Genomic DNA, 23,499 nt, shown 5'->3' with positions numbered 1-23,499 from the left:
TTTTTTGGGCCAAATTTTGATGTTTGCAAAGGATTCTGGGTAACATAACCTGGTCAGAGCCCCGCAAGTCACCCCATCTTGGATTCCCCTGGGTTTCTAGTTTTCAAAAATGCACTGGTTTGCTAGGTTTCCTCAGGTGTCGGCTGAGCTATAGGCCAAAATCCACAGGTAGGCACTGCTTTTTATAAAAAAATGTGATGTGTCCACGTTGTGTTTTGGGCCCTTTCCTTTCGTGGGCGCTAGTCCTACCCACACAAGTGAGGTATCATTTTTATCGGGAGACTTGGGGGAACGCTGGGTAGAAGGAAATTTGTGGCTCCTCTCAGATCCAGAACTTTCTGCCACAGAAATGTGAGTAACATGTGTATTTTTAGCCAAATTTTGAGGTTTGCAAAGGATTCTGGGTAACAGAACCTGGTCAGAGCCCCGCAAGTCACCCCTCCTTGGATTCCCCTAGGTCTCTAGTTTTCAGAAATGTACAGGTTTGGTAGGTTTCCCTAGGTGCCGGCTGAGCTAGAGGCCAAAATCTACAGGTAGGCACTTCGCAAAAAACCTCTGTTTTTTTCCAAAATTTAGGATGTGTCCACGTTGCGCTTTGGGGTGTTTCCTGTCGCCGGCGCTAGGCCTACCCACGCAAGTGAGGTATCATTTTTATCGGGAGACTTGGGGGAACGCTGGGTGGAAGGAAATTTGTAGCTCCTCTCAGATTCCAGAACTTTCTGCCACAGAAATGTGAGGGACATGTGTTTTTAAGCCAAATTTTGAGGTTTGCAAAGGATTCTGGGTAACAGAACCTGGTCCGAGCCACACAAGTCACCCCTCCTTGGATTCCCCTAGGTCTCTAGTTTTCAGAAATGTACAGGTTTGGTAGGTTTCCCTAGGTGGCGGCTGAGCTAGAGGCCAAAATCTCCAGGTAGTCACTTTGCTAAAAACAGCTCTGTTTTCTGTGATGTGTCCACGTTGTGTTTTGGGGCATATCCTGTCGCTGGCGCTAGGCCTACCCACACAAGTGAGGTATCATTTCGATCGGGAGACGTGGGGGAACGCTGGGTGGAAGGAAATTTGTGGCTCCTCTCAGATTCCAGAACTTTCTGCCACAGAAATGTGAGGAACATGTGTTTTTTTAGCCAAATTTTGAGGTTTGCAAAGGATTCTGGGTAACAGAACCTGGTCCGAGCCACACAAGTCACCCCTCCTTGGATTCCCCTAGGTCTCTAGTTTTCAGAAATGCACAGGTTTGGTAGGTTTCCCTAGGTGCCGGCTGAGCTAGAGGCCAAAATCTACAGGTAGTCACTTTGCTAAAAACAGCTCTGTTTTCTGTGATGTGTCCACGTTGTGTTTTGGGGCATATCCTGCCGCGGGCGCTAGGCCTACCCACACAAGTGAGGTATCATTTTGATCGGGAGACGTGGGGGAACGCTGGGTGGAAGGAAATTTGTGGCTCCTCTCAGATTCCAGAACTTTCTGCCACAGAAATGTGAGGAACATGTGTTTTTTTAGCCAAATTTTGAGGTTTGCAAAGGATTCTGGGTAACAGAACCTGGTCCGAGCCACACAAGTCACCCCTCCTTGGATTCCCCTAGGTCTCTAGTTTTCAGAAATGCACAGGTTTGGTAGGTTTCCCTAGGTGCCGGCTGAGCTAGAGGCCAAAATCTACAGGTAGTCACTTTGCTAAAAACAGCTCTGTTTTCTGTGATATGTCCACGTTGTGTTTTGGGGCATATCCTGTCGCGGGCGCTAGGCCTACCCACACAAGTGAGGTATCATTTTTATCGGGAGACGTGGGGGAACGCTGGGTGGAAGGAAATTTGTGGCTCCTCTCAGATTCCAGAACTTTCTGCCACAGAAATGTGAGGAACATGTGTTTTTTTAGCCAAATTTTGAGATTTGCAAAGGATTCTGGGTAACAGAACCTGGTCCGAGCCCCGCAAGTCACCCCTCCTTGGATTCCCCTAGGTCTCTAGTTTTCAGAAATGCACAGGTTTGGTAGGTTTCCCTAGGTGGCGGCTGAGCTAGAGGCCAAAATCTACAGCTAGTCACTTTGCTAAAAACAGCTCTGTTTTCTGTGATATGTCCACGTTGTGTTTGGGGGCATATCCTGTCGCGGGCGCTAGGCCTACCCACACAAGTGAGGTATCATTTTTATCGGGAGACGTGGGGGAACGCTGGGTGGAAGGAAATTTGTGGCTCCTCTCAGATTCCAGAACTTTCTGCCACAGAAATGTGAGGAACATGTGTTTTTTTAGCCAAATTTTGAGGTTTGCAAAGGATTCTGGGTAACAGAACCTGGTCCGAGCCCCGCAAGTCACCCCTCCTTCGATTCCCCTAGGTCTCTAGTTTTCAGAAATGCACAGGTTTGGTAGGTTTCCCTAGGTGGCGGCTGAGCTAGAGGCCAAAATCTACAGGTAGTCACTTTGCTAAAAACAGCTCTGTTTTCTGTGATATGTCCACGTTGTGTTTTGGGGCATATCCTGTCGCGGGCGCTAGGCCTACCCACACAAGTGAGGTATCATTTTGATCGGGAGACGTGGGGGAACGCTGGGTGGAAGGAAATTTGTGGCTCCTCTCAGATTCCAGAACTTTCTGCCACAGAAATGTGAGGAACATGTGTTTTTTTAGCCAAATTTTGAGGTTTGCAAAGGATTCTGGGTAACAGAACCTGGTCCGAGCCACACAAGTCACCCCTCCTTGGATTCCCCTAGGTCTCTAGTTTTCAGAAATGCACAGGTTTGGTAGGTTTCTCTAGGTGCCGGCTGAGCTAGAGGCCAAAATCTACAGGTAGTCACTTTGCTAAAAACAGCTCTGTTTTCTGTGATATGTCCACATTGTGTTTTGGGGCATATCCTGTCGCGGGCGCTAGGCCTACCCACACAAGTGAGGTATCATTTTTATCGGGAGACGTGGGGGAACGCTGGGTGGAAGGAAATTTGTGGCTCCTCTCAGATTCCAGAACTTTCTGCCACAGAAATGTGAGGAACATGTGTTTTTTTAGCCAAATTTTGAGATTTGCAAAGGATTCTGGGTAACAGAACCTGGTCCGAGCCCCGCAAGTCACCCCTCCTTGGATTCCCCTAGGTCTCTAGTTTTCAGAAATGCACAGGTTTGGTAGGTTTCCCTAGGTGGCGGCTGAGCTAGAGGCCAAAATCTACAGGTAGTCACTTTGCTAAAAACAGCTCTGTTTTCTGTGATATGTCCACGTTGTGTTTTGGGGCATATCGTGTCGCGGGCGCTAGGCCTACCCACACAAGTGAGGTATCATTTTTATCGGGAGACGTGGGGGAACGCTGGGTGGAAGTAAATTTGTGGCTCCTCTCAGATTCCAGAACTTTCTGCCACAGAAATGTGAGGAACATGTGTTTTTTTAGCCAAATTTTGAGATTTGCAAAGGATTTTGGGTAACAGAACCTGGTCCGAGCCCCGCAAGTCACCCCTCCTTGGATTCCCCTAGGTCTCTAGTTTTCAGAAATGCACAGGTTTGGTAGGTTTCCCTAGGTGGCGGCTGAGCTAGAGGCCAAAATCTACAGGTAGTCACTTTGCTAAAAACAGCTCTGTTTTCTGTGATGTGTCCGCGTTGTGTTTTGGGGCATATCCTGTCGCGGGTGCTAGGCCTACCCACACAAGTGAGGTACCATTTTTATCGGGAGACTTGGGGGAACATAGATTAGCAAAACAAGTACTATTGCCCCTTGTCTTTCTCTACATTTTTTCCTTCCAAATATAGGAGTGTGTGTAAAAAAGACATCTATTTGAGAAATTCCCTGTAATTCACGTGCTACTATGGTCACCCCGGAATTCAGAGATGTGCAAATAACCACTGCTCCTCAACACCTTATCTTGTGCCCTTTTTGGAAATGCAAAGGTTTTCTTGATAGCAATTTTTTACTCCTTATATTTCAGCAAATGAATTGCTGTATACCCGGTATAGAATGAAAACGCACTGCAGGGTGCAGCTCATTTATTGGCTCTGGGTTCCTCGGGTTCTTGATGAACCTACAAACCCTATATATCCCCGCAACCAGAGGAGTCCAGCAGACGTAACGGTATATTGCTTTCGATAATCTGACATTGCAGGGAAAAGTTACAGAGTAAAACGTAGAGAAAAATTGATGGTTTTTTCACCTCAATTTCAATATTTTTCTTTTTCAGCTGTTATTTTCTGTAGGAAACCCTTGTAGGATCTACACAAATGACCCCTTGCTGAATTCAGAATTTTGTCTACTTTTCAGAAATGTTTAGGTTTCTGGGATCCAGCATTGGTTTCATGACCATTCCTGTCACTGACTGGAAGGAGGCTGAAAGCACAAAAAATTGCACAAATGGGGTATGCCTCAGTAAAATGCCAAAATTGTGTTGAAAAATTGGGTTTTCTGATTCAAGTCTGCCTGTTCCTGAAAGCTGGGAAGCTGCTGAGTTTAGCACCGCAAACCCTTTGTTGATGCCATTTTCAGGGGAAAAACCACAAGCCTTCTTCTGCAGCCACTTTTTCCAATTTTTTTGAAAAAAACGAAATTTTCACTGTATTTTGGCCAATTTCTTGGCCTCCTTCAAGGGAACCCACAAAGTCTGGGTACCTCTAGAATCCCTAGGATGTTGGAAAAAAAGGACGCAAATTTGGCTTGGTTAGCTTATGTGGACAAAAAGTTATGAGGGCCTAAGCGCGAACTGCCCCAAATAGGCAAAAAAAGGCCCGGCACAGGAGGGGGAAAAGGCCTGGCAGCGAAGGGGTTAAAATTGAGCTTAGCATTATTGGGGAGTTTGCCAGAAAGAGCTCCCTTGCCTTAATGTCAAGTTGAATCCCAGATATTTAATGGCAATAACCTGACACCTGGATGGTATGTTGTCTTGAAGTCACTTCAGTGTCTCAGGTTCAACTGTAAGTTGCAGTCACTCCACTTTCATCATGTTTATTTTAAAACTAGATACTATGAGAAAGAGCTTAAGCTCTCTAGGAAGCTGAGGAATGAACACATTTGGATCTGGCAAAAAAAAAAACAACAGATCATCTATGAATATGGTGAGTTTAAATTAATTTGAGATTCTAAGTCCCTTTATCTCTGGGTGCTTGCACACTCTTTGTGACAATGATCGTATGCACAAGGCAAAGAGGAGGAGAAACAAGGGACATACTTGCTTTGTTGTTAATTTCATATTTTTAATGTTTTAAATCACATAGATTGTCTAGACCATGTTCACGAATGAGGAGCTAAAAACCACAGATATTCAATGTATCCTTCAAAACCTATTTTGCATCAAAGGGAGAGCAGAGCTCCCTTTCTCCTGAGCCACGGTGCTCCATCTATCAAATGTGTAGCATTTTCTGTATTATTGCCACCTCACCTTCATTAATTGAATTCTGATTTGACCAAAAGGACCAAATGGGGAAGCACTTTGTTTAGTCTAGGTGCCAGAAAGTTTGTAAATATTTAGATGTTTTTAGAAATAGGGTCTCTAGTTGGCAGTCGGTTTGCACCCTATCCAAGTAGGGACCCTCACTCTAGTCAGGATAAGGGACATACCTGCTCGAATAACCCCTGCTCACCTCCTTGGTAGCTTGGAACGAGCAATCAAGCTTATCTCAGAAGCAATGTATAAGGCATTTGCACATAACACACAGTAATAAATGAAGACACTACAAAAGGACACAAAATAGACAATATTTATCTATATAAAACAAGACCAAATGCAAAAAAAAAACAATCATACAGTAATAATTATATGAATTCTGCAAGATTTACTTGACATTACAGTTCCTTGAAGTCAATATCTCCACCTGGGGTTATCAGGGTGTCGTGATCAACAAAAACCTACAGATCAGGCCAGCCGTGGCGTCGAGGGCCAGCTACTATGTCGGGAAGACCTGCAAATAGTACCTTTGGAATTGCAGGGTGTGGTGATCCTCGCGGTAAGCACCGGAGAGCGGCGTCGCTGGTGTCGGTTCCGGAGTCAGTGCGGGAGTCTTCAGGCCCTTGAAATCACACACCTTGTGGATCGAACTCCGGGCTGATGAAGTCAGGAGCACTGGTGTGAATGGCAGTATGAAGCGGGACAGTGTGAAGTGCGGTGCCAGAGGTAACATGCAGGCAGAGGCTCGGTGACAGCATCCAGTGATCCAGCATCCAGCATCCAGTGCATCCAGAAGCAGCAACTGCAGGCCAGTCCTGCAAACCAACACATTAAAGGTACTTCTCCTCCAGCTCTTCAGCTCTTATCCTTGGCAGAGGTTCCTCTTGATTCCAGAAAGATTCTAAAAGTCTGGGGTTTTGGGTCTCCTTCTTATACCCCGTTCTCCCTTTCAAGTTGGAAAACTTTAACGCAAAGTCTCAAGCATTTTCACTCTAGCTCAGATGGCCTATCAGGATATGCAGGCTACACCCCAGACTCCTTTGTGTCACTGTCTAGAGGGAATTCACAACAGCCCAACTGTCAAGCTAACCCAGATGGGGAATCCACAAACAGGCAGAGTCACAGAATGGTTTAAGCAAGAACATTTTCAAACTCACAATCTAAAAACCAACTTCACTAAAAGATGTATTTTTCAATTGTGGGTTCAGAGACTCCAAACTCCATATTTCTATCTGCCCTCAAATGGAATCTGCGCTTCAAAGTTATTTAAAGGCAGCCCCCATGTTCACCTATGAGGGAGATAGGCCTTGCAACAGTGAACCCCAAATTTGGCAGTATTTCACTGTTAGGACATGTACAACACACCAGTACATGTCCTATCTTTTACATACACTATATCCTGCCCTTGTGGCTACCTAGGGCATACCTTAGGGGTGCCTTACATGTGTCAAAAGGGAAGTTTTGGACCTGGCAAGTGGGTACACTTGCCAGGTCAAATTGGCAGTTTAAAACTGCACACACAGACACTGCCGTGGCAGGTCTGAGCCATGTTTACAGGGCTACTTGTGTGATTGGCACAATCAGTGCTGCAGGCCCACTAGTAGCATTTGATTTACAGTCCCTTAGCACCTCTGATGCACTTTACTGGGACTTAACAGTAAATCAAATATGCCAATTATGGATAAACCAATAAACAGTACAATTTACCCTGGGAGCACTTGCACTTTAGCACTGATCAGCAATAAACCAGCAAAAACAGAGTCCAGTAAACCATAAAAACAGGAGGTCAGAAGGTAAAAAGACAGGGGAGACAGGCCATAAAGCTGCCAGGTCTAACAGATGTGTTATGAAGGTCAATTGCACTTTGGGACCCACAGTCGTCTTTGTTTTTCCCAGGTCTTTGAATGATACCTATTCTTGCTCCCACCCTAAGCGTCACTCTCCCTGAACAAGCAAATGAGTTGAATATCCATTCAATAAAATGTATCATGTATGGACAATACATTTTATAGAACAGAGGCCTGTTGATTTCCCGTTATTTTCTGGCATCTACATATCTACTACTTGAAGGCACTGACCTCATGTGTCCAGGTCTGAAGTTGTATCTGGAAGTTGTTAGCATGGGTGTAAAACGAAAGCTCAAGGGTGCTGAAGGCTCTGCAAGTGAGGACACCTAGTTCTAAACTGAAAAGTTGATCGTGACCGTTGATCTTTGAGAAATAATTTCCTAACGGTGAGCATAAAAGGAAAACATTTTGACTTGGTCTCCCTGGAGCCTGTGCTACTCAGTCTTTGGAAGAGGAGTTGATGGCTAATAGTGTCAACGGCTGGGGAAAGGATGAGAAGGAGGATGCTATTAATGTTTACAGTATTCTTGCATCTGTCCAAATCTGCATTTGTAGTGCTTCTCTGGATGCTGTGAAGCTCTCTCTTGTAATTACCTACAGAAAGAGCATCTCCTGTGTCATCTCAAAAGCAACATCATGGATCTAAAAAACACCTCCTCCTGTTATAACTTCAGGTTTTAAGGCATATCGGGAAAATCCAAGAAGGATTGCATGATGGGGTTTCTCGCAGATTTCATACCACACATACATACCATCTCCTTGGAGAAGCACTTGGAATTCCAGAGGGTGCATCATATTCACTGAAGGGCACAACAATAGCTTAAAACCTTTTCGCCCTGTGATAGCTTCCTTCCTGCACCATCAGCACAACATAATGGTGCTTAAAGCAGCGAATAGGATAGATGCCATCCGTGTATGAAATGGTGTAAGTACTGTGTGATGCTATGATAAGAAACCACACAAACCATCATTTAACACCAGATATAAAATCGTTGGCACTAGAGGGTTATTTTCAAGGCACCTTGAAGATGAATAAGGCCTCATCCAATCCTTTTTCTGGTAGACAAATAAAACATAAGATGCTGTCAAACAGATATTGAAAAAGCATCAGAGTAGTTATAATGACTGTTGTTACAGTGTTCATTATTTAATGATCACTGAAAATAAAAGTCAGAAAATATACAAGAAACCTTATAGACTATAAGTACCTTTACAGTTTCCAAAATCCCCACACTAACTGTACTATTCTACCCTCTCCACAGATGTCTGATTCTTAGGTTCTGATTCACAGTATGAATAACTCTAAAACGATTTATTGAATACAAATGATCATATTCTGCCCCTTATAATGTGCAGCACTGAAGAAAAGTTTAAGATTAAATTAAGAAAGTGATTCCTGTCAAGGAGTGGAAAGAAGGTATTCTATTGCAAAGTTTGTCTTAGCAGCGTTGGAACACCCAGAAACACACACGTTTGTAGTCATACCCAAACTAACATCCATTCCCTTTCTACATTGGAATGGTAAGCCCGAAGTTCAATCAACTTCTCTTAACGGGTAGGAAGAAGAATGGATCAGCCCCACATTTGTTGTGGTACATATGAAGGACTTTCGCCATGGGGAATTATTTCCCTGTGGAAAAAAAAAAATGTGCTTGCACAGAGGGCGCTCTTCCTCCCCAGTAAACTTCTCTGTCATGGTAAACTCTACACATATGAAACAGCAGCCGTTTAATGAAGTCACAAAACATTCCCAGGAGTACACCTAGAATCCTGAACATGGTCCAGCTTTTCAAGCATACTTATGAGTACGTTTGTGAATTTAAAAAAAAACACCCAGACAGAGGTATAAATCTCCACTATTACATTTAGGGCTTTCTTGTGGATTTTGTGGATAATGTTACATATCTTCAACATGGGTATATATTACACTGAAAATGATTTAGTTTGTTTCCAAGCATATGAAACCCCTGGAAAGCAGTTGGGCCGCTTTCAGGTCTTAGGGCCAGATGTAGCAAAGGGTTTCACCTATTCTGTGTCTATGGGAAAATGTGTTCATACATATGGCCCTTAAGGTGGAAGAGGAATTCTCAACTCATCCATGTCAAATGAAGCTTGGAGGTAACGTAATTTGCTCCCGATGCTGTTTCAGAAACGGGTTTATGAATGTGTAATACGATGATAAAGTATTTTCATAAATGTATTGCTGTAATGATTCTTGTGAGAGACTTCCCCTAAATTGTTTGGTCCCATATGAGTCTGACATTAATACATTGGCCAGAGCTGGCTTTAGCTGTAAATAAAGCCTCAGCCATACAACGTGAATATGTGCTTCATTCATAAATCTTAGAGTGGCTCCTTTCTACTGCAGCACTTTTAGCACTCCCTAGCAAAGTCAGTGCCAGGAGCCAGTGTAAACTTATGCTTATGCTTTGAGTACAGCAGGTTTATTGGTGTATTTCGGGTTCTTGGCCCAAAGTTGTAAAATTCGCTCAGTATGAGAAAGGGAAAACATACAAATCATTGTAAGTCAGAAATACCTTAATCACTCAGAACTAAAACATTGTGATACAGTACACATTGCAAGACAATTGGTGCAGGACCCCCTTGTTTACATTTTGCATAGAAATTAACGAATGCTTTACAAGTACTTCAGCAGTTACAACACAAAAATTGTTTACTGAATGCACTTTTCAGGACAAAGTGCAAGATTTACGACGCATTTTACCAGTCGCAAACACCCCATCCTGTCGTTTGTGACCTGTAAAATGCATTTCCATATGTAGCTACCCTTTTTTGCGAATCAGTAGCTATTACCAACTCACAAAATAGGATTTGCAAATCGTTATTAGGTAGGGGGGTGTAAAGTGCCAATCCTTCCTAATAGCAGGTTGCACTGGTATGTATGACTGTTTTGCGATCGGGAATGGGTGCTGCAACATTTTTTTCGAGCAAGCAGTGGTCCCTCGGAAAATAAAACTTCATTTTTTTTCAGTGCATCCTTTTTTCCTTTAAGGAAAATGGGTTGGTTGCATTTAAAAAAAAAACAGCTTTATTTAAAATGCAGTCACAGACATGGTGGTCTGCTGACCCCAGCAAGCCACCATCCCTGTAAGTGCTGGCCATTCCCAATAGGTCACAAATTGTGACCTGCCTCATGAATAATAATGAGGCAGGACCTTTACAACAAATTTGGGAATCTCAAACAGTGTCTCAGACAATGTTGTACGTCAGTGTTTGTGATTTGCAATTTGCAAATTGTGTTAGAAATGGGGTCTTTGGTTGGCAGTCAGGTTTCCCCCTGTCTAAGCAAGGACCCCCACTCTTGTCAGGGTAAAAGAGAATCACCTTCAACTAACCCCTGCTTACCCCCTTGGTAGCTTGGCACGAGCAGGCAGGCTTAACTTCAGAGTGCTAGGTGTAAAGTATTTGTACCAACACACATAGGGGGTCATTCCGACCTTGGCGGGCGGCTACCGCCACCCGCCAAGCGGAAACCGCCATGCGGCCACCAATGCGGCCGCACTCACGGGGCCCCCATTCTGACATTCCCGCTGGGCCGGCGGGCACAAACCAAGTTTGCGCCCGCCGGCCCAGCGGGAATGAGGCCGAAACATTGGAGCCGGCTCCTAATGGAGCCAGCGGTGTTGCGGCCGTGCGACGGGTGCAGTTGCACCCGTCGCACTTTTCACTGTCTGCTGTGCAGACAGTGAAAAGATGGCCGGGGCCCTGTTACGGGGCCCCTGCACTGCCCATGCCAGTGGCATGGCCAGTGGCATGGGCAGTGCAGGGGCCCCCAGGGGCCCCAGGACACCCCTTACCGCCAGCCTCTTCCTGGCGGTGCAAACCGCCAGAAACAGATTGGCGGTAAGGGGGTCATAATCCCCAGGGCAGCGCTGCTTGAAGCGCTGCCCTGGCGGATTATCCCCGCCGGGGCATAAATGGCGGGAAACCGCCGGCCCCGGCGGTGCGACCGCGGCGCTACCACCGCGGTCAGAATAGGGCAGGAAGCACCGCCAGCCTGTTGGCGGTGCTTCCGTCATTTTTGCCCTGGCGGTCTCGGACCGCCAGGGTCAGAATGACCCCCATAGTAACTTAATGAAAACACTACAAAATGACACAACACAGGTTTAGAAAAATTGAAAATATTTATCTAAACAAGAACAAAACGACAAAAATCCACAATACACAAGTCAAGTTATCCATAAAAACGCAAAAAAAGTCTTCATGTAATTTTAAAAACAAAACACAAACGCTGTTAGCATGAAAATGTACCATGGGCGCATCAAAAATAACCCCGCAGGAGCGAGTGTGCATCAAAAAGGGTTTGCAATGCGTCGATTTCACTCACGAGCGAGACCTTGCGTTGTTTCTCCTTTAGTCGGGTTGACGTGCTTCATTTCTTCTCTCCGCAGCAACTCTCAGGTCTGGGCAGGCTTTGCGTTGTTTTTACATGCCCATCGGTTTTTGCATCGGAAATCCAGCCGCACGATCATCCGAAAACCACGCAGCGCGGGTTGCAATCTCACGAGCCTCCGTCACGATGCTGCACGTCGTTTCTCAAGCCACATGTATCAATCTTCCAGTCGAGCTGCAGGCAAGCGTCGATTTTCAGCCGCGAAGCTGGCGGTGCATCGATTTTTCAGCCGCGGATCGTAGTTGCATCTATCTATTCCCTGCACTGTTGTCTGTGTGTGGATTTCTCACTCTTGGACTGCCAGCTTCTCCTTTCAGGGTCCCAAGAACTGGATGGGCACCACTTGGCAGAGTAGAAGTCTCAGCAGAGGCTCCAGGTGCTGGCAGAGAGAAGTCTTTGCTGTCCCTGAGACTTCAAACAACAGGAAGCAAGCTCTAAATCAAGCCCTTGGAGAGATCTTCACAAGAAGGAAGGCAACACAAAGTCCAGTCTTTGTCCTCTAGCACAGGCAGAAGCAGCAACTGCAGGATAGCTCCACAAAGCACAGTCACGGGCAGGGCAGCTCTTCTTCCTCAGCTCTTCTCCAAGCAGAGGTTCCTTTTGATTTACACAAGTGTTCTAAAGACTGTGGTTTTGGGTGCCCTTCTTATACCCATTTTGCCCTTTGAAGTAGGCTTACCTCAAAGGAAAGTCTCTCTTGTTTGTGAAATCCTGCCTTGCCCAGGCCAGGCCCCAGATACAGACCAGGGGGTTGGAGACTGCATTGTGTGAGGGCAGGCACAGCCCTTACAGGTGTAAGTGACCACTCTTCCCCTCCCTCCTAGCACAGGTGGCTCATCAGGAAATGCAGACTACACCCCAGCTCCCTTTGTGTCACTCTCTAGTGAGAGGTGCATCCAGCCCAACTGTCAAACTGACCCAGACAGGGAATCCACAAACAGACAGAGTCACAGAAATGATTTAAGCAAGAAAATGCTCACTTTCTAAAAGTGGCAGTTTCAAACACACAATCTTATAATCAACTTTACTAAAAGATGTATTTTTAAATTGTGAGCTCAGAGACTCCCAAACTCCACATGTCTATCTGCTCCCAAAGGGAATCTACACTTTAATCATATTTAAAGGTAGCCCCCATGTTAACCTATGAGAGGGACAGGCCTTGCAACAGTGAAAGACAAAATTAGTAGTATTTCACTGTCAGGACATATAAAACACATTACTATATGTCCTACCTTACCCATACAGTGAACCCTGCCCTTGGAGCTACCTAGGGCCTACCTTAGGGGTGTTTTACTTGTAAGAAAAAGGAAGGTTTAGGCCTGGCATGTGGGTACACTTGTCAAGTCGAATTTACAGTTTAAAACTGCACACACAGACACTGCAGTGGCAGGTCTGAGACATGATTACAGAGCTACTAATGTGGGTGCCACAACCAGTGCTACAGGCCCACTAGTAGCATTTGATTTACAGGCCCTGGCCACCTCTAGTGCACTTTACTCGGGACTTACTAGTAAATCAAATATGCCAATCATGGATAAACCAATCAACCATACAATTTACACAGAGAGCATATGCACTTTAGCACTGGTTAGCAGTGGTAAAGTTCTCAGAGTTCAAAAGCCACCAGAAACAGGTCATAAAAAATGGGAGGCAGGAGACAAAAAGATTGGGGATGACCCTGCAAAAAGGCAAATTCCAACAGTGAGTCACAAAAAAATGTAAATTGTGAGTTGCAAACACTGACGGTCATACATCTGGCCCAAAATTGAGGGTGCTCTTGAGGTTAAACTTGCACTGTGGAAGAGGTTATTGATGGTAGCGAAGGAGCATCCAATGGTTCCATTGAATACTGCATGATCCCCATGTTTTTCCTTCATTAGTTGTCATTTACTCTCTTATATTGAGGCCCGGTGTTGTGAAAAAAAAACGAATAGCTGCATTTTGCTTCCCTGTAGTGATATATGTGGCAGTGTGAAATCTTGGCCTGGAAAGGTTGCACCTTGCTACTGTCCACTTGGTGTCCCAAGTAGACCTCAGATCCTTGGCATATCTGGCTCTGCTGGCCCTGATAGTCAGGCTTGTTTCCTGCAGGCCCTGAATCACCTCCTGGATGTGGAACAGGTGGTCCTCCTAGCTGGAACTGAAGACTGCAATGTTATCCACAGAGGTGGCATTGAGAGCCTACATCCCAGCCAGGAACCCACTGACCAAACTCTGGAAAGTTGCTGGGGCATTCTTTAATCCTATGGAAAAATGAATGCAGAAAACATGTTGTGGGACTGTGACTGTGAGAAGTTCCCACACTAGAAAGATTGTGATGAGAGCGTGAACCATGCATTTTGGTTTGTAGGAGATGATTGGGAGACTACAGGAAATGTTCAATCAATCAATCAGGTGTTATTTGTATAGCGTGGCTTTTCATCCGAGTGGGTACCCAGGTGCTAGCTGCAGGTGTTTGAGCAAAAAGCCAGGTTTTGAGTTCTTTTCTGAAGTGGGTCCCGAAGGTGCAGTGGAGGTGGAGGGGAAGGGTGTTCCTGGCTTTGGAGGCGAGGTAGAAGGAGCATACTCCAGTGCGGCAGCAGCATATGTGTGGTATCTTTGCGAGGGCAATGTGTGCCAAGCAGAGGTTCCTGGTCGGTTGGCGGCGGTGAAGGCAGTGGTTTAGGTAGGCGGGTCCTTGGTTAGGGAGGGCTTTTAAGGATGGGTCAGGAGCTAGAACTGGCATCATTTTTTGGATCGGGAGCCAATAGAGGTCCTTCAGGTGCTGGGTGATGCGGGTTCTCTTGGACAGGTTGAAGATCAGTCTGCCAGCTGCGTTCTGGATTGTCTAGAGTCCTTACATGACTTCGGAGGTGGTACCTGTGTGGAATGTGTTGATGTAATCCAGTCAGCTGGTGATGAGAGCCTGCATCACTGTCTTCCTCATACTGAGGGGGAGCCACTTAAAGATCTTGAGGAGGGCGCAGAGTGCATGGAAGCAGGCTGAGGAAATGGTGTTGACCTGGTTTGTCACACTTGGATAGAGCAAATCAAAGTCCACATGAAGAAGCTTACACTGAGTGATTTGCAGAGATGTTTTCACCATTGGAACAGAACACAATCACTGGCACAGTAGGGTGGGAGAATGCCAGAAATTCTGGTGATAAACCTAGAGGTTCCTGCTGGCAGAGTGAGGTAGTTTCTAGGGAATATTCCTATGGTGTGGGTGTGAGGAAAGCTATAGTTTTTGAGGTACCCATAGGGATGGGGATTGTAGCTTTGCTAATGGGAGGCTCAGAGAGGCAATGGTTCCAGAGGTAGTAGGTCTAGTGGTAGAACATGAGCAGACAGAAGAGAAGGTAAGGCAATTAGTGCCCTAGTTTCCCAACTTGGATTAGTGACTGACCCTGTGAAAGTCAGAAAGGCAGCAGTGGACGCCATACATTCCCAGGATGGGTGAGTGGGGGACTATGAAATTCAGGGTAGTGTAGGTGACTGTCCATGTTCCGCAACAGATGCGATCCTTGAGGCTGTTTTGCTAGATCCTGAGGTGGTGGTTGTCGCGATGCCCAGCCTGGTGTCCACTCAACACCCTATGCACAAAGGGGCAGAGGCCTATGAGTTGGAGGATGCATAGCGAGGCAGTGGAGCCCATGGTGGCTGGGTGGTGCCTTTGACAAATGGGTAAGACTTATGTTATGAATTTCACTTTGAGGTATGTGAAGGACACGCTGCTGAAGATTCTGCCTCAGTAGAATCCTGCCTGGGCACTTCAGGAGTGCAAGCTTTGGTGTAGAAGCCCCCTCAGGCCCTGAGGGTAGTTGAGATGTCCTTGTTTTGCAGGTATTGGTTCAGCTGTTAGAGTCAGTCCCTGAGCAGATTAAGATGGAAGGTGACTGTGTACGTCAACAGGGTGACCTGTAAAATTTCACGAAGGGATTGGGGTCCTCTGGCTTGATCGACTGGAGGCAAGCAAAGTGGGGCTTGTACAGTTCCTAGCTTCCAGGAGAGGGTAGCCCAAAGTGGGCATGGGGTACCTCAAAATGGGCATGGGTCAGTCAAGGCCTACATAATGTCTAGTGGCACTTCCTGTTGACCACTTCAGCTTGCGAGTCCCTGGGTTGGGACAGGGCTCTTTTCTCGTGGAGGACAAATGGGTCAGGATTCCCTGAGTGGTTCCTGTGGGTGATGCTGCCCAGGGTTAGTCTCTGTCAGGAGGGAACATTGAATTTTCAGTAGAGTGTTCTTCCTGCAGGCAGGCCCAGCCATCTAGTGAGGGTGGTGATAGCTGTAGAGCCCAGCCAGTGTGCTGCAGGAGAGAGTCAGAGTTCTGCCACGGGCTGTGCCTGCATCTCAAGTGTTTAGTGACTCAAGGGAGAGGAAGAAAGTGGCTTTGCCTGTCTCAACTGAGGGCCTGTGTGAACATTTCCTGGATGATAGGGTTGGTGCAGGTTGTGGTAAAGAAATCTATTCTCATCAGGTCACACTGAGCAGAAAGAATCACACACTGGTGTTGAATCAGCTTACATGTTTTGACCAGTATCTAGGCAGACCTGAAGAATACGGAGCTCAACTACCATCAATCTATTCCTCACAATGGGCAAAAGCTGCACTAAAGTGCAGTATTGCAATAGTACCAGGCTGCTTTATTGTCAGTTAGTGGCCTGGATTCAGGCTCTCTGAAAGCTCTTTTAAGAGACTACTTGAAGTCACCATCTTAGAAAATCCAAATATGCTGTGCATAAAGGTCGACTGATAACATGTCTGAGGTTCTTAGGATTGGGTAGAGGTCTCTAATTTTTTAACTTTCCACACTCACTTAAAACATCTGCACAAGGGAGGGATGTTTTTGAACATTCTGGAACTAGAGTAATCACAGTACAGTAATTGGATCCTGGAGAAAAGGGAAATAGAACAAGTATTAACTTCATGTTAAAGGGAATTATATCATTCCAATAATTTAGGTACAAACATTGAAGGAAATCTGTCAATTAGTTCAACTGATATGTCACTGGGCCTGAAGTTTTATGACAATTTAGATACCAAATGGTTGCAATATCTCATGGGCCATAATATTGTTCCCCAGGGCATTCTAATCACACTTCTGTAATTTCAGTTTAAGCATTTTAGAGAAGAACTGATCAGCATTCTGATTAGAAAGATTACTATCATCACAGTAAAGCAATTGGGGTATTAATTGAGAGGAGAGAGTGCCTACCTCAAGGAATAAACATAATCCTTGTCAGGAGAATCCTCAAAGTCACTAAATGAACCTGAGCTCAACCCCTGGTCGCTATGGCACATGGCAGAGAGCATTAACTTAGAGACAACATGTAAAATATTTATACAGGCCTAAAACAATAAAAAGTCAAAATGCAACACAGAAAAAATCCCAAAACGAATTCATAGACATAGAAAAATTTATCAGACAAGCTGACACCAAAATGACAAAAATCAAATAAAGGGAACTGGGGATATGAATTCATAAATATTTTAGTCAAAATAGCACCAAGAAACACAAAGTGCCAGTGGTAGTCAATAGTTGTGGTAGAACAGGACCTAGGTGAAATGTTACACTGACCCTAATCCAGCGTGCTTTGGGTACACCAACCTGGTTTGGACTGGGCAAATATGTTTAGTTCTTTATGGCCCAATCCCCCACAGGAGTACACTTGTAAAGCCCCCAGGAACTCAGGAGAAGCCATTAGAGACTCTCAGGGTAGTAGGCAGTGGCCACCAGGGGAGTCTAGTCCAGGTCAAGTTGCAACTGGTCAGCTGGTCAATTGCAAGAACGGGACCCTTGTAGCTTGTTGTGTCCCTGTAGCATAAGAGGAGGCCAGTCTTATGACCATTAGAGTGCACTTCTTTGTCCTGGGTACAAGAGGGAGAGGAATTCCAGTCATATATGCCCTTCTCCGGTCTCAGACAGCAGGTTCAGTCATCATTTGATCTTCCACAGTTCCAGGAATGCTCTGAAGTGGGTGCATGACTATCCCACATTCATGCCTGGCATGAGCTAGTGGATGGGAATGACTCCCTGGGAACACTCTAACCAATTGGGGTTAAGGTTCCCGGGGCTAACCCTACCCACTTTGGACATTTTAAAGATGGTGGAAGCCTTTGGCCACATGAAACAGGGGCTCTGAGAGCTGCTGTGTGTGGGGAGTATGCTATGGTAATTCTAGTGCCCTGCTACCTCTCACCCCAAAATCCATCTTGAGGCAGGTCTATACCCACAACAACCTCAGTGCCAAATGTCTTTTAGAACAAAGGATGAGTGTTGATCAACCAGACAGTAGCTACACAAGAGCTATTTTGTCATCAAGAGCACAACAACATATCCCCACATCCTAGGCCTTTTGCATCGTCCTAGGACCTGGTTCACACTTCATTCACTCCTATTCAAACACTAATTACTGATAGGCAGAATTGGGAGTCCAGCATGCAGATTATCTTCTAGAGACTTCAGGCAGGACAAAGGTAACTCTCTAAAAATACATTTTGTTTAATTGTTATACAAAATTTAGCTTTAGCATTAAATTGGATTTTAAATAACTATTAAAAAGTGTCTTTGAATTATTTTTCTAGATGCTTCCAAACTGCAATTAACATTATTAGAAGCAATAATGTAATACTACGGGCCTCATTTACAAGAAACCATTGTGATTGATGCACCAGTTTTCTTGTGTTGCCCTGCACCCTCTAGCGACGCCATGGGAGTGCTGTAATTACAGTACAGTGCTCCATGGGGCACAGTGTCCACGGTTGTGGCAGAACTTCTGATGTTGTTGTGGCGCTACACCGTGGCATTGCTGGTCTAGCGTCAACATTTGATGCTAATCCAGCAATGCTGGAGGTGGGGGACAATGAAAACAGCACAGCACCACTTTAACGCCTGCCCTGAGCAGGCATTAATAAATTACGCTAGAATGACACAGTGAAATCTGTAGACTTCACTGCACCATTCCTGCGGGTCTCTTAGCAGGGAAACACCTCCCTTGCATACATAATACCTGGCGCAGGTATAATGTGGCGCAAGGGTTTACAAACTGGTGCAGAGGTACCATTCTGCACATTTTTTAATACACATGGGCTGGGGGACTGTTCTGCACCGCGGTAGTATTAAAAAAAATGACACTATGTCAGCGCAAGGGCCTTGTAAATGACCCCCAATGTTTTCCTACTGAGTAGCCAGACTTACTCCAGTGAAGCTAGCTTCTGGGCCTTGATCGCAGTAGATATCCGAAGAAAAGTAAACGTTTAACATTTCTACTATTAAAATCCAATGCACCTTATCTTATGGGCAGTGAAGACTACCTAGGAGTGACTTAAAAATATTAAAAAGGAAGGCTTGGACGTGTTACAAACGGTTTATTTTAACAGGTCAATTTGCTAGGTTACAACTGCACTTCCAGGTAGAATGGAGGCCTGCAGACGGGTATGCAGGGTACCGCAGTCGGTGGCAAAATAGGTGCTGCAACCAACTGGTGACATTTAATTTACAGGCCTTAGATTCATTCTGTACCATATATTAGGGACTTATAGGTAAGGCAAAAGGCCAATTAGGTGTATACCAATCTCAACATGCTAAAAATGGGGACTTTACTGCTGGTTATCAGTACTAAAATGCACAAAGATCTATGTGCAACAAAAAAAGGGTTCAGCAAAAAGGCAAAAAATCCAGGGTAGCCTTACAAAAGGTCACATATTCAACAATTTCTATGTAGATTATAAAATATTTTGAGGCATCTTCCGTGCTGCTACATGCGTGATTGTATACTACCCATCTGCAGGATCATGCATGCACCGATGACAAGCTAACTGAAAATGGAATCAGAGAGAAACTCCTAGGAATGCACAGCGGTAACAGATTTCCAGTACTATTCCTACTTGGCATTTTTCCTACTTGGAATTGTTCGCTAGGTGGAAAATCTGAATTAGCAAATCAAGTGGAACTATGCATTTGTACACTTGGAGCCATCCCTCTCATTGTTCATTTTCATTTCTCACCCTGCAATTGTCTTTAAATATACAGGTTCGTGGGTATTCATTGCATTTTCCATGGCCATCAACCCCATCACCCTGTAACATTGCAATATCTTCCTTTGTTCCTAAATATATTACAATAGATTACTGTTAACACACTTCGACTGTTAAAGATATGATTAATTCGGATTCTGTGAATCACCATATGGAAAAAAACGAACCACAAATAGTGCTTCTTTGACAACCAACCTGTTTTATGCTTGGTAAGGTGTACATGGATAAATCACATTGTAACTCTAATGGTAAATAATTGTCAAACAAATAACAAACAATTCAATAAACTTATACAAATGTCATCATGCATCTTTACTAGTAGTTTTATTGTCCGCCCCTTACACACACATTCATTCATTCACAAGTTTACTTATTCTTTCAGTCACTGACAATTCAATCCACAGAAAGACATACAAGTAAGGTCAAAACTGGCCTGAATGAATTTGACAAATTATATTGATCAGTAAAGAATTGGAATGAAATACTGAATTCGAGGAGATGATGGTCAGATATTCTATAACTTAACAATGTCACTATTGTGAAATGCATTTAATGAAACAGCTTTCAGATTTTTACTGGTGCTTCGGAAAAGAAAATCGATTTGTATCATCCATCCCCCTTGGCAAATCAATTTGAATGTTACATTAACAGTAGAGAACTTTTAGAACAATGAATATATACCCTACCTAGTAGATTTGTCAGCCATAAAGCCAAGTCCTCTTTCATTGGTAACAGGTCAGCTTCATGTCTACTCGCCAGCCATTGGCTGTATTGATTCATGTCAGAGAGGCCGGGTCCACCTCTTATGGTCGGACTAACAGGAGTGCACATCATTATCCACTTGTTGGTGTCTGTTAAAATAAAACAAATACAAATGTTTTACAGTTATGTTTTTACAATCTAAAACATAGGGTTTGGGGCCGATAACAGTTAAACATTAAAAAAATACACTGCCATTTAACAGTGTTGTTGTGAATGAAAAAGAAAATTTATGGGTATGTATTTCTAAATAATCAGCATTACTTATTTAGGAAGTTGCCCTCAGGCTACAGAGGGTTTGTTAATACATGAGTCCTAGTGGAAGCTGCATTTAAAGGACAATTTAGTATTTTGGGAGAGAAACATATTCTAAATGTAAAATGAAGAAATGCGTCTTATTCTGCACTTGCAGCCCAACTATCATAACCTACCTGTGACTTTTTATAGGTTTGTATCAACAGTTCAGTAGCTCTTTCATTACTATTCCATCAATTGAAAAGTGATGAGCAGTCTGCATGATGACGTGCACATTGACACTCTTTCTTTTTATGCACCATGAAATGCCAAACATAATACCATGTACAATTAGAAAGCATATGTGAAAGTGGCAGACAATATCAACATATGTTATTTAGGATCCCATGAGTGTAAGGTAAGCAAATATAAAATTAGCCCTTGAATCACTATAAATAGCTAAGGAAAAGTGGGGGTCACACACACAAACACCTCAACTTTGAGGGAAGGACATATGTTTACTTTGCCTAAAACTTTCAAATATTGTGACAAATCAAACACAATTTCACTGCTTTGACTTAAGACATATTTTGATAATCTTTGTTCACTATACAGGCACTATTCATTGTGCTCTGCATGCTGCTTCTAATATTTAGCATTGAAACTGTTTCTCGCCAGCAGAACCATGCATGGGGAGTTAACAAATTAGAAATGGTTTTGTAATATGAAACCACCTCAAACAGTATCTAAATCAACACAATGAAGTCACAATGAGGTCATGAATTAGATCTGATTTGGCAGTCTCGAGTGATATATGCACAAGAGGAATAAACCACATTTCATAAATTGTAAGACCTCTTGTTTCAGTCAACTAACACATAAGCGCAGAACATAACTTAATAAATGCTTGATTTCACTAAATTTCCATGAGCAATAATAGTTTATTCGTCTTTGAACAAACTTCACTAATTAAGTTTAAAAAAATACAAATATGACAGGTTTAGATGGGGAAATGTTGGTTTGTGCTCACTTGTGTGTTCACGAACATGGCGCGTGCATTATTAGAACACTTGCTTAACAAATATTGCCACACACCAAGTACATCCCCCATAAAAGTGCACCCAGCTCACTGACCTTACCTCCACGCTGCTCCTCTCCCAAAAATCAGTCTTTCTCGCTTCTGATTGTAAACTTCTGCAACAGTCCCAGAACCAGATACTGGCGATTAAACAGTACAGATCTTTTTTCCTCCCTCTCTTAAACGTGACAAGTCATCTCAAATTCTCAGACGTATTGTGGAAGCAGAGAATTCTGCGCGGGATAGTTTACAGTCCACCTAATGACATATAACTGTTTCAACAAACTGAGAGGGTGACTGCCAACCCCTTTTGCAGAGCAGAACAGTGAGGTTTTTATTTCAGACTACAGTGGCGCATTTATTTTTTCAGCAGCTCAGCATAGCACAGTGGTTGTGTTTTGCCAGCAATGCAATTCAAACCATCTTGCCCACAAGCTGTACGCAAAATTACGGATTCCGGCACTATCTGTAATTCTACTGTCTCTTTGATTGGTGGAATTGTTGTTGCCAGAGGCAGTATGATCTTTTACATCTGATAGTTGGTAGGCTTCAAAATAAAACAAGTGTTTCAGAATCAAATCTAGTCCACAGTCTTGCAATTACGTGGTTTATCACTATTCCCAGGAGTTCTTGGATACAAACACGTGTAGTGTATTTGAAATCTGATACACCACTCCTGTATCCAATCATTCAGCCGTTCTTTCAAATACTATGTTCCAGATCTGCAATTCTCATTTGTTAGCCATCTGTATTTAAAAAAAATAATTAAAAAAATGTGTACTTGTAGCGTACACACTAATCATGGAAATGTTCTCTTGGCGCTATAAAGCGAGTTTTATTGTTATCCAAATCAACAGTATTCATCTTATCATTTTCAGAAGTATATAGCCTGAGAGTATCGCCAACGCTGAGACATGTGGACATGGTATCAAAGGGACTACTGAAGGAGATAACACCAGTTTGAGAAGCTATCAGACCTGATTATACAACCGAAACTTGTAGCTTAATAAACTCATTAGGAAATTTTAAAAGTTGTCCTATCTTTTATTACCTTAAATAGTGCTTGAAGAAAATGTGCACTGGTTGCAAAGTGATCAGTGGGAAAAATGTAACCCAGGTATCTTGTGTAAAATGTTGGAAGGGCACACAGTGCATATCATCTACACACTTTCCTGTGGAGCCTCTTTTAACGTGCCCACTAAGCAAACGCTACAGGCTGTACCTACGTTGTACCTGTGTGTATATTCATCATCATCGTCTTCTTTTCCAAGATCTTAAACGTTATTCATTGTGCGCAGTGGACTTTGCCGAAAACTCTGCCACAGCAGTCAGGACTGAAAGTTTAGTAATAGTTTGCAGATAATTGGCTAAATGCCTCAGTGAAGGAAGGACTGCCAATGTCCTTGCAGAACCACGCGCGTGACGGACCAGAGCTGTGCTTTGTGGGGATTCGGCATCTTGGCAGGATGCTGTAAGCACCATTGACCCATTTTGCTTCTATTTGTTACAAAGTACAACATTCTTTTGAGCTGCATCGTTTTTTGCACCTGGTGCACAGAATTAGTGCGCTGCTGCTATTTAAAAATAGATAGAGATATGATAACTTAATTGACAGATGCGTGCCCACTCCTATCTTACCACACACAGAGTCCAACAGACTACAAATGTAATTTCGATTTTTTTGGACTGCTTCCACCCTTCTGGTGGAGGACCATCTTCCGTATTTTGGATTTTTTGGGGAGTTATTTCACGATCGGTGCCCACTTACTGGGGTTTGCACTGCCTTGGCTGTATGAAGATTGTGG

At 44.0% G+C, this 23,499-nt stretch overlaps 1 protein-coding gene across 2 annotated transcripts in view; it reads right to left on the bottom strand.

Annotated features, from left to right (window-relative positions):
- GAS2 (growth arrest specific 2) overlaps nucleotides 1-23,499 on the bottom strand; it is a 570,246-nt gene that overhangs the window by 494,169 nt on the left and 52,578 nt on the right. Inside the window, exons 1-2 of one of the 2 annotated variants that reach the window (XM_069221949.1) lie at nucleotides 21,756-21,919; nucleotides 20,310-20,474 (exon numbers count right to left, since the gene is read on the bottom strand). In XM_069221949.1, coding sequence (XP_069078050.1) covers nucleotides 20,310-20,457 — 148 coding nt within the window. In that variant the 5' untranslated portion in view covers nucleotides 20,458-20,474; nucleotides 21,756-21,919. Of the gene's footprint in view, nucleotides 1-20,309; nucleotides 20,475-21,755; nucleotides 21,920-23,499 lie in introns of those variants that run through there. The other variant, XM_069221948.1, reaches the window with a different exon arrangement.

This window comes from Pleurodeles waltl, chromosome 3_1 (assembly GCF_031143425.1).
Source record: "Pleurodeles waltl isolate 20211129_DDA chromosome 3_1, aPleWal1.hap1.20221129, whole genome shotgun sequence".
NCBI classification, from domain to species: Eukaryota; Metazoa; Chordata; class Amphibia; order Caudata; family Salamandridae; genus Pleurodeles; species Pleurodeles waltl.
Note: the sequence above shows the minus strand (reverse complement) of the source record. Positions and strands in the feature narration are given on the sequence as shown.